This window comes from Theropithecus gelada, chromosome 3 (assembly GCF_003255815.1).
Source record: "Theropithecus gelada isolate Dixy chromosome 3, Tgel_1.0, whole genome shotgun sequence".
NCBI lineage: Eukaryota > Metazoa > Chordata > Mammalia > Primates > Cercopithecidae > Theropithecus > Theropithecus gelada.
This window is the reverse complement of record NC_037670.1, coordinates 86,118,096-86,134,209: the sequence shown is the minus strand read 5'-3', so window position 1 is coordinate 86,134,209 and position 16,114 is coordinate 86,118,096. Positions and strand designations below refer to the sequence as shown.

Genomic DNA, 16,114 nt, shown 5'->3' with positions numbered 1-16,114 from the left:
GAGAAAAAAGAGATTTCCAAAAATCTCCATTGAACTACTGAAGCTTTTAATTTTAACACATAAAAAAATAGCAGCAACCCTATGTGAATAGAAGTATAAAGCAAAAAGTTACTGGCTTGCCTTTTAAGGCAGGCGGTGTTTAGATTTATTATTAGTGAGGTTCAAAGGTGAAACCTAAGAAAATGCTGGACACTTTGAAGGAGGGGCTATCTCAGCCAGGGGTCACATGATAGCTGCTAATTGGAAAATGTTAAAAAGGGAAGGGGAAAGGGCATAGTTTCTGCCTACTTTTCTTTCTTTATTGCAACATTTGATTTGCACCGGAAGAAAAATAAAAAATAAAGGCTAAGATTTGTATAACTTTCAAAAAAGGTCTAAAATAAACAAATCACCCCCAGGTTGACTGAGCGCAGCTAACATTCCATCGAGGCTTTCTTGCAAAACAGAAGACAATATATTGAATTTTCAAATAAAACTATATTTCTATAGTGATTTTTAAGTGAAAACAACCTAATCCCCAAGCTAGTTAAATGTTTTTCTGCTATTACATTTACAAAATTAAAACATTTGCCGGGCGCAGAAACTCATGCCTGTAATCCCAGCACTTTGGGAGGCCAAGGCGGGCAGATCACCTGAGGTCAGGAGTTCCAGACTAGCCTGACCAAAATAGTGAAACCCCATCTCTACTAAAAATGCAAAAATTAGCTGGGTGTGGTCACACACGCCTGTAATCCCAGCTACTTGGGAGGCTGCGGCAGGAGAATCGCTTAAACCTGGGAGGTGAGGGTTACAGCGAGTCGAGATCGTGCCATTGCACTCCAGCCTGGGCGACAGAGTGAGACTCCATCTCAAACAAACAAACAAACAAACAAAATTAAAACACTCTTCATTATAATGCATGGGATTTTATTTCCTGTTTTGTCTAAATGTTAATTTATATTGAAAGTATGCATCTTTTCTTAAACTATTTTGTGTTGCCTTTTTTTTTTTTTTTGGTGTTGCCTTTTTAAAGAATATTTTCAGAATTGACACACTTCTAGAGGATAAATCAAACAGTGATAATTTGGTATTTCAAATTATAAATGAGTCCATTACTAAAAGAAAGCTGCATATCTTTAAAATCTTTTAAATTTTCTTATTTATTATTAATAGACAAGTCATGGCATTAATTTCTTTACAAAGTACACATTTTCTATATCTCTACAAATACTATTTCAGAATCCTTAAAATGTATTCTTCTTTATATATACAATTTCTATATTTAATTCAGAATGATGAACAAAGTTTTTCATGATTAATGCTAATAATTTATTGACATGAAATAGGAAAGTAATAACCCATAGCTGGATTTAAAGTTGAATTTTTGACACCATTTTGATTATGTACAATAGCTGCAATTACCTGCACCACTCATTCTGAGCCACTAGATGGTGTAAAAAAATAAACTGAAAGGTAAAATTTCATCCCATCATCACAAAATCTAAATATAACTCTGAAAAACTCAATTAAACACATTGCGAGACATCTAAAAACGCTAGTGATTTCTATACTAATTGTACTTAATTTGTAATAATATCAAGCATTCAAAATTGCAGTTATTCACATATTAAATGAATTTATGGTATTAACTTACAGTCTGAGTTTGCCAAAGTTTTGATAAAACTGGAAGGCCAAGTCAATAAAGACTACTAGAAAGTCTCAAGAGATTCCTAGCTGAACCTGTCTGAAGGAAGGTGGGGAAGTAAGTCTTCACAAATATATACTCAATCCAAAGCAACCTGTCTATTCTCAGCCAAGATACCCATCAATAGCTCAGAATATGTCCAAATGTCAGCAAGGGAAAGCTAAATGTCCTCTCCTTTTTACCCTCACCAAGATTTACCAGGTTGATTCCACTAGGTCCACAGCTGGGTAACGATGAACACTGAACCTTATTCAGCCAAAGGTAATAATGTGCTGGCTAACACGGTCTTCTTTCTTGGCTCTTTTTTCAAACACCAAAATGAACCCTGGGTAGATTACTCATCTCTAGAAGGCCCTTAATAAATATGATCATGATGGTGAAACTTCAAGCCTTGCAAAAGCTGATCAAGAGGAAGTACTTTTGATCAGCTTTCTCCCAAATAATAGCATTTAAAAATGTTAGATGGAAGTATGTGCTTTCCATGGGCTGGAACATCTTTAACCTTTGTTCTCCAATCAGGCTTCACAAATAAAATTAGTTTACACAAAATAGGAACTGCCTCCTTCGGAATCCTAAAAGTATGATACATACCTATGATTATACTTTTAATTTCATGTTAACCAAAAATTTTTTCCTGAGGCAACAGTAGAAATAAGATATGCCTATGGTTGCTTGTTTCACAGCCAGTTCTGGAAGCTGGTGCTCTACCTAGGCTTTCAGCAACAAAGACAACCTGATTCAAAAAGAAGGTTTTACAAATAGATCTACATGGGCTTAATAAATTTCATATTTACAAAAGGAGTATAATGGCTATATGCCACTCACTCCTATAATCTGAACTTGCAAGTGAAATCTAATCGACGTTTTAGTTTTATACACAATTGCAGCTAAATTGGTTTTAAAAAGACTGTGGGCTATAAAAATTTAGGAATGATTCCAAGAAAGTTTCTTGACAGGAGCTGAAACTAATCAGTTTGACTGCTTTATTAAGTAATTAACTCAAAAAGCTGTCATCTTAACTCAGGACAATTTAATGCTCAATAACAGACTTAATCAAGAGTTGTGACGTAACTATCTATAGCGTCCAAGAACCTAAAACATCTTTCTGGAACAACAGTAACAAAACTCCATGCTAATGAGCAGAAGACTGAGAGAAATAAAGTGACCAGTTTTAGCTTTGGGCACCCTAACTAGCAATTATCACAGTCGGCTTTATTTATTTTATCACAGTTGTCAGAATGGGTCCTGGCACACTGCAGGTGCTTTATGATGGAAGGAAGGAAGGGAGGGAGGGAGGAAGGCAGGGAGGGAGGGAGGAAGGAAGGAAGGAAGGAAGGAAGGAAGGAAGGAAGGAAGGAAGGAAGGAAGGAAGGAAGGAAGGAAAGGGCACAGGAAAGAAAACAAAGGGAAAAGCACTGGTCTGGGAGTCAAGACACAGCTCAAGTCATGACTCTGGCATTTTCTTGACCCAAGTTCCTTCATCTATAAAACCAAGAATTAGATTATCATCATGGAGACTCATCACTCTAACATTCGATGATTCTCTGTGTTATGATTTTATGCACCAGCCATCTAGTGTTAAAATTCAGTATGTGACCTTCTTTCCAAATTGTCTTCTGCATTTAACAAGTCATACTATCTCTCTGAAAAGTCCAAAATATTTCTCTAATCAAGAAAGAAGCCACATCAACCTTCTAGACTTATGATTTGACATTTTTCTAGTTATATTTCAATTGTTTTGTTTCTAAAGTAGTCTTGTAAGTAGACAGAGGGAAATTTTTAAATTCCCATATTACAATAGGGGAAATTAAAATATGAAAATTAAGGGAGCTCATACACATTACCAGAAGTATAATCACGATAAGAAACTTCACTTTTAGATCTAAGGACAAAAAGATTCTGAATAATCCAGTATTTTAAGAAGCAGATACAAGAATTTATATACACACATACACATACACACACACACACACACACACACACACACATATATATAAAAAGATGGGTTTATAGAATTATACTTTGCCATTTTGTTTACAAATATAGTATGCTAAACAACTTAAAAAATTACCTAAGCCTGTCTGAATAGAAAAGCATTGCTTTTAAATTGCCGGAACACCCAATGTATTTACATAAAGATGAAAAACTTGTTCTATAAACATAGTGTTTCCAGTAGTGAATGGCAGACAAAATCAGAATAAGCACACAGAAGAATAAAAAGGAAGAGGAAAGAAAAACATAATAAATAATCTAATACATTACAATGTTAACTTTCACATAAGTATATTGTTTCTGGAGAAGGCAGTAGGTGGATGTCAGCCAAGGGCTGAAGTGATAGGTAAACACACTGTTAAGTTGAATCCTGTTATCTGATTGTGTTTAAAATTTGATTACATTTCATTTGACAAAATAATTAATTATTGTGAACTCCCAATTGTTAACAAGGACCTAGAAGAATTCCAACTGGCATTTTTCCCTAGCGCTATAAATCCAAATGCATTAAAAATCGAGCTTTGTATTCCCTCTTTACAAATGTCATTTTGGGGTATCTTCTTACCTTGCTAAGAATGTAAATCACATCACCACGCTTAAATGACAACTCATCAGAAAAAGCTCCAGTACAATCCCACAATCCCTGGTAAAAATTAGCATAATCAGTGCTCTTATCCCCTAGGAAGAAGAAAGAGAAAGCATGAATTAGGGCCTTCATGTAATAATCCCTCATTTCAAAATAAACCAATAGAAATTAAACGATGCCCTAGATCACCAAAATAGTCTAAAAAAATTCTGTCCTGAGTAAACGAATATTTTATTACATCCACATGAATCCTATACCTCACTATCCTCTTAAGACCACTTGCAAAAAGATCTGATTTTGAATTTTGGCTTTTCTTTTTCTGCCTTTCATCTAAAATCTGTAATTGCTATATGCTGTCATCAAACCAGCACCTAAAAGTTGCTTCCCACTTATTTTAAAAAAGAAACCTAAGCCCACTTGCAACATGTTTTGAAGATGTGTCTGCCACACTTCACAATGAGCAATATCCATGAGATGTGACAGGCTTTGTGAAATAACCATCTCACAGAATTTGAGACACTTCATGAAAATAATAATAGTAAAGGAGCTAATGTACAAATATAAAACCAAAACTAAGGAACCAAAATAAAAAAAAAAAAAGCAAAACTAAACCCTAGAGCTGGTTAATGAAAGACAACTACGTGGAAACGGTATAAAGAGTAATTGCAGCAATTTTCCTCAGGGACATTCGTACCCAAAGCCAAAGTTATCTTTGACATTTTTTAGCAACTTTGAAATTGCCAGTGTTGAAGCTGCATTTTTCAACAGATTTTTGTCAGCCCCAGTTTACGACATTAGGCTCTGAATAAACATGCAACATACACTGGAGTATCAGCTCATCCTTCTAACAGCATAAGCACAATGGATGTGATGTGCTCAAACTGCCATACAGACCATTAACTGATTGATTATTTAGCACTTTCCACTCTGTAATACCACAATAAATGGGTAATAAATGCTTTGTCACTTATGCAGTGCGGATCTCCTGAAATACAGAACACAGTTAAACACACTAGACGCTTTTGTTACACTAAGAACTGTTTCCTGTTTTTAATTTCATGATAATTGAGTTTTGATGAGTTAACACAAAAAGAATGCAAGTAATATCAATAAGATGTCCATGTGTTCACTAGCCAGGCAGAATATATACGTGCTAACAACTTCCATTCCTGGAATGTCATCTTTGAATTCTGAGGGGATAACTGTGGAGACACATGCTGGACCAGAGTTGTCATCTCAGTACTGTTACATGGCTCTCAAACAGCAGGCTTTTTGGTGATTCCAACACAACTAGTCACATTAGCATGTCATTAGGGTGTTCATCTTATTATTATACATTATTGTGATTTATACAAAGTATTAAGTTTACTAGAAAACTTTAAAATTCTCTTTAATATATGAAATATTTTAAGGCCAAAAAAAGGAGAATCTGAATAATATGGAGTCTGAATATTTAGGAAATAGAATGCTACTTTTTGCTTATAAGAAAATAAAGATGGACTAGAAAATATACAACCTAGCAAAATCCCTCTATTAAATTTTGTCTCTTGTTTTCTAAGAATTAAAAAAGACAATGAGGGACAATGGGAGTGGGGACAGGAGGAAGAGAAAGGAGGAGGCAGTGGGAGAGACAGATACCTTATTGACTTCTCCACACTAGCATTTCAGCACTCATCACATACCAGCAGGGATGTATACAAGCTTGGGAATCCAAACAAGAACTAACAATGCTTGTGGCCACTCTTCATTACATTTTTTTCCCCAAAGCATGTATTAAGTAAATTCTAAAAACGGACACTAGAGGGCACTCCAGCTGGCCAGATCATTTCAAATATTGTCAATTTTTTTAAAAGAAAAAAAAATCACTTAATAATAAAGTGACTGATTTCCTTTAAAAACCACTTATTTAGACAAATAGAGATTTAGAAGTTGAAACATTCTAGTCAGATTAAATCAACTGGTAAATGGGTCAAATGTTGTGCCCCTTGCAGTCCGTCAGTGTCAGTTTAAAAGTCAGGGAATTAGAGCAAAGAGAGGATGACATCATTTCACATGCAAGGCCTTCCCCCACAGTAACTGGCCAGGAGGTAAAAGGATCTAAATGGCTGGTTTCTTTAGTCTGTCCTCCCCATGCTGCTCAGCCTTAGGCTTGCTCCAAAAAAGTGGAAGAAACAAAACTTGGGCTAAAAACTAGAGTAGAGATTTTGGCTTAGCTATGTTGTCCCATTGGGTTCCCCAGCTGTCCAGGCTGCTCTTCTGTTTTTCAGATTCACTTACAATAGTTTTTCATTCAACAGATTCTCAAAGGGGAGGGGAGAGAAAGAAGGAAAAGTATATGGTGATTTCTAACACATAATCCTTATCACTTTGGGGTCTCTCTTCCCCTCGATACGCTTGCTGAAACTCCCATTAACACTAATGGGAGTTACAGGAGCACATGAGGGGAAGAGAGACCCCCACCGTGTGCAAGATGCATCTCTCCCTAGATGTGCATCATGAGCATTTCATTAAATCTCACTGCTGTAAAGAGGCAACAGAGCTAGCGATTTGGCAATGCTGGGAAAAAGATGCATTTTCAACTGTGCTTTCTATAATCTTGATGATGATGTTACCCAAAGACCAACCTCATTTTTGTGTCCCATATGAGAGCTCTGTTAAAGAATAATTTGTTTATGTCACATAGCTATATACATGTGTGATTTACTAGTCTATCTATTTCAGCATGCAATACTAGTTATAAAGCAGAAAAATCATAAGTAGGGGGGAAAAAACCCTGGCAGTATATGTTTATTAGCCTTAGTCTCCCTCAGGGAAGTAATGTTTGAATTCTTGATATGAAATCTGGACACAAAAAATCAGAAACGGTCCTGTTCCTTAGAGAGCAGCAATCTCCTCTAGCTTACTTTTTAAAATTTAAAGTGTAGCTAAACATACACAAAAAATTAAGCACAGACAGCCTCAAAAGCACAGTAGGTTTGCAAAAGTTAGCACTGTTCACCTCTAAACACTGAAAAATAATCCAGTTGAGATATGTATTTTTAAAGATGGGATGAGGCAAATGTCATAAACATGTATTTTAAAGCACAAATTTATGTCTGGTTGTCTTTACTACATGGATTAATTTTCCTATTCTATCCACATCGTGATCTGTATTTTCAAAATTACAAAAAAAAAAACCCACATTATGTTTCTTGTCCTGAGAAGCATGAATGATTAAAAAAAGAAGAAGGAAAAAAATTAATTAGCCAGCCTGTGAAAGATTAAAACAATGTTCTTACTCCTGCTTTTAAAAACATACAAGAAGAGACCATTGGGCAAAGCTAACAGAATTGTTATGAAACACATAGACAGAGGAGATACTTTGCAAAGATAAAAAACATGATGACCACGGGTGAAACATATGAGAATAAGACAGTGGAGAATCTCTCCTTTGGTGTTACAAGGTTTAAAAACTATTTTAGAAAGGTAAATATATTCTATAGTGTTCAACAAAATCAAATGGAATCTTTATTTTATATATATACTCACCCACATACTGCAAGATATATAAGTTTGAACATGAAGGAACTTGTAAGAAACACAAGATTAATTTTGTTTTTGCTTACATACTTTACATTAGAAAAGTCTGTGGCGGGGGGTTTAGTAAAATCAGTCAATGTGAAAAATATATAACATTCTTGAGTAAGGTTAGAAGTTCATGTCATGTGATGCTCAGCAAGATAGTAATACCCTTGTCAACTCACTGCCCTGCGTGGCAAACAAACTTCTAGTGTTACATCTTTGACAGCCTAGGGAAGAGCAAAGGTCACTTCTATGCAAAAGCATTAAAACTGTTGCTTGAAAAGAATTTCATGTCACTAAAGATAAGAATTATTGTAGTGTTTTATAGCTATTGCATGAAAGGCTAGATCTATTTACTGCATTCCTTTGAGGAAAACTGATTTTTTTTCCTACCCTCAAAGGCAAAAATTTGGGAGATGTTTACTTTAAAAGGGCTTTTGAAAAATACAATTGCTTTAAGCCAAAATATTTGTATCTATGGAAGGACCATCTGTATGTATCCACTTTCTATACCAACACTGAAATTTTTTAAAAAAGAAAACTACATGTTTTTGGCAGAGGTTTCATGACACATAACCCAAAACATATATACTTAAATTACTATTGAACACAGTCCTCAAGATTTCACTAAGCCTCAGTGTTTTATAGCTGCATTTTATAGGACTAGAGTGCTAACATGTAATGATTTTGTTCTCACTTCCTTTCTGAAAAAACACTAACCAAAACCTTTTGTAGCAACCTACTTCTGCTTTCCTGTCCAGGTCTAGAATCAGGCCTCTGTTTCCTTTCCACATGTCACAGTAGGAAGGACTCTGGAAAGCTACTTCCTGAACACACACTTCTTGTCCACCCGGCCTTGACAGCTTGAAAGAGTGATGTATGGACATATCAGAGAGGGGAAGGTGACCCTAACTCTAGCTTTTTGCAAGACACAGAGATGATATGGCAGACCTTGCCCCAGCTGACATGTGGCTATGAAGAGGTGTAAAGTCCTGATAAGAAGGCAGTCTTTCTCTTCTTTCCGTGTAAAATAATTGCTGGTTTATCAAAACTAACCTCATGCTTGCACTACAGATATGGTTTATCTCCTGCTATTTGGAAATAACAACAAGCAAGAAAAGTTGTCCATATCATGTGATTTTGCACAGAGTGTATGCAATTATTTTTCCAGTCTCATTCATAATTAGTACTTGGGGATATATGTGCCAAGTGGAAATGGATAAGGGAAACATCCTTCCTAGCCTTTTAGGCCACCAGTGTCCTTTTCCAATTTTTAAGCTGCTGTCACTGGACTCTGGCATTTCTTACCCAATTCATTTGCTTTCTGTGTTAATCATATGCAATGAAGATATGCATGGCCAACATTTAAACAGGCTGCAGATCAATTAGCGGTCTTAAGTTTATCTGATTTTTATCAAAGAAGACAGAGCTGTGGGTCGATTGTCAGAGCCTGTGTCAAGTTGACCTTTTCAGAGATGTCTACATTGCCAGTCCCCTGGGCAACTTGTTGTCCCCTGTTAGTCTCTGAATGGCAGAAGTCTGTTCTGCTCAAGCACAAAGTATACACAGATGTCTATATTACATTCTTATAGGTTTGACAGCAACTGCATGTTGTATCTATAAACTGTCCTTTAGCAGTGACACTTCCTCAATGATGATAAGCTAATTTATGCAACTAAATCTCCTTTGTGCAGAAATGAAAGCTAATTGAGTCATTACAAAGTAATTCAGGAAGGAATACCTTGTATAAATTGGCTTACTTTATAAATCCTTCTCAAGTGGTTTTCATGCATCCTAAATGGGACTAAGCAGCTTATCAGCCATAAGATATCCAGGCCAAACAAGCCAACTTTGGGGAGCTGTGTAAACATCTTTAGAACAGTAAGAACATGGATAAAATGAAAGTGAACAAAAGCAAAATAAGGTTTGCCAAGAAGCTACACAATTCATTACCTGAGGTGTGATGAACACTATCCTGACTCATCTTCCTTTGTTCTTCCACTTTCACTGGAGCACTGTCCTCTTCTTCTTCTGTAAATAAACATTATCAATGGCACACTGAAGGGTTTTCTCAGGGATAACAATACAGTACTCACTTCATTTTAAAAGCCAAACTAAAAGTTTATAACACATAAACATTATTTTTCAAAGAATAAAACAATTCAAGATTCACATTCCTTTTTCAACAATCTAACACTGAATAAATAAAATACTAGCTACTGCCAAATAGCAACCTTTCCAACTGGCTTGGCAAAATTTAAGATACGTACTAATGCACTGCATATTTTGTTTTAAATACTTTTAGAAAATCATCTGGAACAATCTTAATTTCAGGAAAGCCCTTAAATCCACTAAAGTAACACTCAGCATTATACTGATACACCACATTATACTGTGTGGCAGAAGTATCATATATAAAACCATGGTCCCTAAAACATCATATAGCAAGGAGAAAATGCGTTAACCTATAAATGTGTAAACCTAAAAATGCAGTTAACCTATAAATCATTTATTGAGTATCATATAATTTCATGTTTTCTCACTTAATCTTCACAGGAAGATACTATAAGGATCCTCATCCTTCGAGGTAATTCCCCCAAAATTATACCGAGGACCTATTATGTGTCATATACAATGGTGGATGTTAAAATCTCATAGACAAATAATTTTTAATCCTCATTCTACAGACAAGTATATTTTTAGAGACTCAAAAAGGTGAAGTAACTTCCAAAGTGTGTCATTCAAACTTAAGTTTGTGATTATAAAGTCAATGTTCTTTATCCTACATATAATCAGTGCTTTATTTACATTTGTTCCACATTCACCTATACCATTCCTTCCTCAAATTATGCAAAGAAATAAGATAAAATCAAACAAGAAGAGTTTTAAATAGACTTAATAAACTAATTATTTTACACCAAGAAAAATATTTATTACATAATTTTTCCTCACCTAAGGATTTACATACAAACCTAGAAATACTTAAGGCAGGACATAAAAACAAATGGCATGCCAAAGAAAAACTGGATTCAAAGAGAATCAGTTCCTAGAAAACTCCTAAAACTTTAAAGAAAACTATGCAAAATATATAAATGTAGCCATTGTAACTATTCAATCAATCAATCGATCAATCAATCAATCTTCATTGGATATTAACTAAGTGTAAGACAGAGGGGATCCACCAAGGAGGTAAAAGTAACAGGAAGCCTCTGCTCACAGGAAGCTGACAGCACAGATGGGACAGAAGACAAGCTCTAAAGGAAAACAGGCTGAAGGGGCCTAAATCTGACAAGTGAGGCACAAAGTACTGAAGAAATGCAGCAGAGAAACCACCCAACTAGGGAGTACCACGGAAGGGATGGAGAGAGTTTAAATAAGGAGAGAGGGTAAGAAGGGTACTTCCAGAGGGATAGGTATGATCTTTAAAAGAAAAAGGCACATTCACATTTATTTTGACTAAAGAATCTGGTACACGTAGGGGAAGAGCCAGGTAGGAGTTACGCTCATAGTTTGGACCAGCTGTTGAGGGGCCATGAACATCTTGTTATGGACTGTAGGCTTTTATCTGGTGGGCAATAAGAGCCTTAGAAGGTTTTTTGAGCAGAGAAACGGCAGGACTGAAGCTATGCTTCAGAAATGGACATCTGATCCCATTGTCTCAGATAGCCTAAAGAAGGGGTAAGGAGAGAGACCACCGTGGACAAAGGGGAAGGAAGTCCTGAACTGAAGGGCAAAGGAAATGGAAAGGAGATGGTTATGAGAGGTAAAAGAACTAGAATGGATAAGTTTTGTGCCTGAATGTGGAGGCATGAAGGGAAAAAAAAGAGCAACCAAGGATGGCTAAGGTTTTGAGCTTAGTTAACTGAGAAATGGGCGCATTATTACTAAAAGGAGGACAGCCAAGATAATCTATCTTACTGGGGAACACAAGGAGTTGAGGAATTTAATGTATTGGTGGGGTAACCCAGAGAACATGTCTGGGCAACTGCAAAGTATGGTAGAGTAGTCAGGACTATAGGTAGAAATTTAGGAGTCTCCTGAAAATTTTAAATGGGGATGAATCAAAATCAGCATTTCAATCAAGCTTGAGGGTAGCTGTACTTACCCCACAAACAGAACTGTTCTGAATTTCTGTAACTCAATTCAAATAAAATAGTGACAGCTCCAATATAAGGGACACCTGAAAATATCTGGCATTTTATTCATATTGTTAAACCTAACACTGACAATTTAATATGGTTCAGTCAAATAAATAGAAGACCTAATAAAAGTATACTACTTTTTAAAAAAGTATCCTATCTCCTTTCTTTTTTTTTTCTTTTTTGAGACGGAGTCTCGCTCTGTCGCCCAGGCTGGAGTGCAGTGGCCGGATCTCAGCTCACTGCAAGCTCCGCCTCCCGGGTTCACGCCATTCTCCGGCCTCAGCCTCCCGAGTAGCTGGGACTACAGGCGCCCGCCACCTCGTCCGGCTAGTTTTTTTTTTTTTTGTATTTCTTAATAGAGACGGGGTTTCACCCTGTTAGCCAGGATGGTCTCGATCTCCTGACCTCGTGATCCGCCCGTCTCGGCCTCCCAAAGTGCTGGGATTACAGGCTTGAGCCACCGCGCCCGGCCATCTCCTTTCTTTTTAACAATAGTTATCTCACTTATGCCAAACTTCAAAGGCTAGTTTTACTAAATGGGTTAATAGGGTGTTTCCATACAAGGTTTTAAAGGTAGAAGGGACGTTTACAGTCATTATTCCAACCTACTCATTTTACTGACAGATAATTTTGTAAAAGGTGAAGGAGAAAGCTTTCCTTACTTTTCACACTTTCTTTCCATAGCACCCACTCCCCTTTTAATTCAGTCACAAATTCAATAGTAAGAAGTAAATTTAAAAATGGATAAAGACATTTGTCCTCAGTCAAAAGCTATAACTGCATCAATACAATAGGTACTATTCGTGACTTTTAAGGAGACCGTGGGGGCCGGGCACCGTCACTCATGCCTGTAATCCCAGCACTTCGGAGGCCCAGGTGGGTGGATCACCTGAGGTCAGGAGATTGAGACAAGCCTGGCCAACATGGCGTAACCACGTCTCTACTAAAAACACAAAAATTAGCCTGGCAAGGTGGCAGGCGCTTGTAATCCCAGCTACTCAGGAGGCTGAGGCAAGAGAATTGCTTGAACCCGGGAGGCGGAGGTTGCAATGAGCCGAGATCGCGCCACTGCACTCCAGCCTGTGCCACAAGAGCGAAGCTCCATCTCAAAAAAAAAAAAAAAAAAAAAGAGACAGTGGGATTTAGATTTCACCACCCAAATCAGCATCAACATATAAAAATTCATTACAATACTTAATGAAAAAACTCTGCTCTTTGACAAAGTTAACAATGAATTTAGAAGTATTTGTTACTATGAATTTTTTATTAAAATTTAAGCGCCAGTAACATGTACTCTGGATTGTATACTGGTGACAGAGAGCTTTGTCCTTAGAAATATGTATTCTTAAATTATCAGAATAATGATATTAAAAGTATTTACTTAAGAATTAATGTTTACTATAATATATCCAAATTGAAATCCATGTGAGATGCCATTTAATAAGCAGATTTTAGAGGATGAGATGCTCATTAAGGACACTTCCTTTTTCCTTTTTAAACCTGGTAGTGATATTTTTAAACCAAAGCCTTATGCATTTCATATATCAATTTTTCTTAACAATATTTAAACAACTCATTTTATCTGGGCTAACAATACAAACAGCTTCCATATAAAAGATAACAAAATCAAATATGGTGTATGTTTTTGAATTTTAGGCAGGGGAAAAAACCTCAGACTGAACCTTGAATAGAACTTGGCACAAAGGAGATGTTCGAGAAATATAGAGTGAACAAATGGATTGAAAAAATCATAAAAATAAATCTTAACATATTCATTTATTAATAGAATAAAGCTCTTAAAAATATGTAAGAATGAGGGACCAAAATTCTACGCAATAATCACCTTCATATTAGAAATGTATACATTCACATGTTTTTTTATTTAGGTTTGTTATTAAATATGTATTATTTTGGTGTTGAGGCACAATGTCATTGTACAACACTAATTAATACCTCAAATAGTCAGTGTTTGTGAGTTAATATATTCCATTCAACATTTTAATAACAGTAAACAAAAACAGCTCAGCTATGCAGTAAAATCCATCAAACCACACAGATGGTTATAAGGTTTTCATTATGTGGTTTCCATAGCAATCATATTGCAAATCTGGAAGCTTCTTGCAAATAAGCAGCTTGTATTTACATGCCTCTCAGCTGCAGCACAAAACTCTTCAACATGTGAAATTATTATTCCAATCACACATTGTTAGAAGAATCATCAGGAGATTTTTTTTTTTTTTTTAACAGGATGAAAATAACAGTAAAATGAGCTAAGTGCAGAAGAAAATTCAAACATAGTCACACGTTTACTAAACTGATCAGTGAGAACAGTAGAAATGTTCTGGTAGTCATCAAAAGGTTTTAACCTGTCAAAAATATAAAACTTCCAGGAGCAATCAGATCCTGCAGAATTAAAAAAAACATAAACTGCACCCACCCCACTTTTTAATAGATATTTGGCCTTCTCTCTGAGTTGAGCAAAGAGAGGAAGAATGGCAAATAGTTTGAGTCTTCCCAAATCTTTTTAGCATTTGAGAAAAACCTTACTGTGGGAAAAGTCATGGCCCTTTTTTCCCCCTTTTAACCTATTTAATTTACAAAATTGATCCAGCTCCATAACAGATGGATTATTACCCCAATAAGGATTGCAAATCTGTCTAGCTATGAAGTTTTTACAAAATGGGCATTTATGGCTTACTAATGTTCTTATCTTCAGGATAAATCACCAAAAAGAAGAGTTACAAGCAAATGGCACCATTTAGCTGACATTGCTTGAAAAAGGGTTGAAGACAATTTGTTAGCACCTTCAAGGTATATGATGTTCACATCAAGGCTGAGGACTGATTTTATCATCTCTTCCAGAGAGAAGAGGAAGACAATATAAAAAAATCTTTGACTTACAAAATGATCACCTTTCTCACTAAGCACCCTCAGAAAACAGCTTTACTAAATTATAATGTATTTTAAAACATGAAACACAGAATCAAAAGTTAAGCTCTGAAATAAAGTTTGGTTTTAGATCTCTACCTGTCCAGGCATTATTTATGTATTATATATTTTTCTCAGGAAATGTGAATATTTATTGCTTAAATGTTCACATTACATGCATTTATATCCATTATGTAACTAAATCCTCCAACAATTCTATGAGGTAATAATAAGTACTTTTATCATAACCATTTTATGAATACGAAAAGTGAATTTATGGAGCCTGAATAACTTGTCAAGGTTCACACATCCAGTTATTGCATAAGCTGGGATTTTAACTTTAGGCATATGCCTTAACTCTAAGCCACAGTGTCTCGTCCTTTATTTTCATTAAAATCTTCAATTTACAGGTGGATTGCTTTCTAAAATATTACTTAAAATATTGTCTGTTTGTGGACTTTGAAAACATTTTCACATAGATGAGCAGGTTCTATACTTTCATAGCATTGTATCTGAAGTACATCTTAAGCAAACTTTTTAGTGCTGATTTAGAAACAATTGCAACCAGGGGTGCCCAAAATATATGGTCTTCTGTCTCTCCTCCCAGTTCCCCTTCCTCACTTCTAGCTTTTAACACACTTCTCTGTTCCTAAAGTTACACACTATTTGGGCATTGCACACAAGATGCCCCTGAGTGGGAGATGGAAGAGGTGACGTGGAGGAACAGAGGACGCCACTGGCTAGTCCTAGTGGTAAAATGTAAAAGACAGAAGAAGTGCTGGGAGGATTTACACAAACAGCACCCCACCCGCTCTTCTCTCCCATGACCTGTGGCAAGCCACAAAGGCTGGAAGAAGGGTTGGAAAAGTTAGATTCGAATCTAAGGAGTATGGGCAAAAGATTCAAATTTATGACAGCAAGGGAAAGTGAGCTCCCCAGGGGTCTATAAATCCAGAACTATTGGTAATATGAAGGATTTTTATATTATTATATTTTATTATACTTCTAAAGGACTGTTCTGTCTATTCAATAGACTATTATTTGACAGCAATAAAATACATATTTTTAAAAAGATATAAACATGTGCCTTTTAGCATTATACAAACTTCAAAATGAATGGAAGGATAAAGATGACTGAAATAGCATGGTTAGAGTCATGTTTACTCTTATGGAAATTTGGCAAAGTAGGGCCTATTGTTACAGCTCTGTTACTCACATAAA

At 35.9% G+C, this 16,114-nt stretch overlaps 1 protein-coding gene across 3 annotated transcripts in view; it reads right to left on the bottom strand.

Annotated features, from left to right (window-relative positions):
• Positions 1–16,114, bottom strand: part of SKAP2 (src kinase associated phosphoprotein 2) — a 335,197-nt gene that overhangs the window by 13,555 nt on the left and 305,528 nt on the right. For all 3 annotated transcript variants that reach the window (XM_025379327.1, XM_025379326.1, XM_025379328.1), the window contains 2 exons: positions 9,777–9,854; positions 4,242–4,354 (listed from right to left, as the gene is read on the bottom strand). In XM_025379327.1, coding sequence (XP_025235112.1) covers positions 4,242–4,354; positions 9,777–9,854 — 191 coding nt within the window. The remainder of the gene's footprint in view (positions 1–4,241; positions 4,355–9,776; positions 9,855–16,114) is intronic.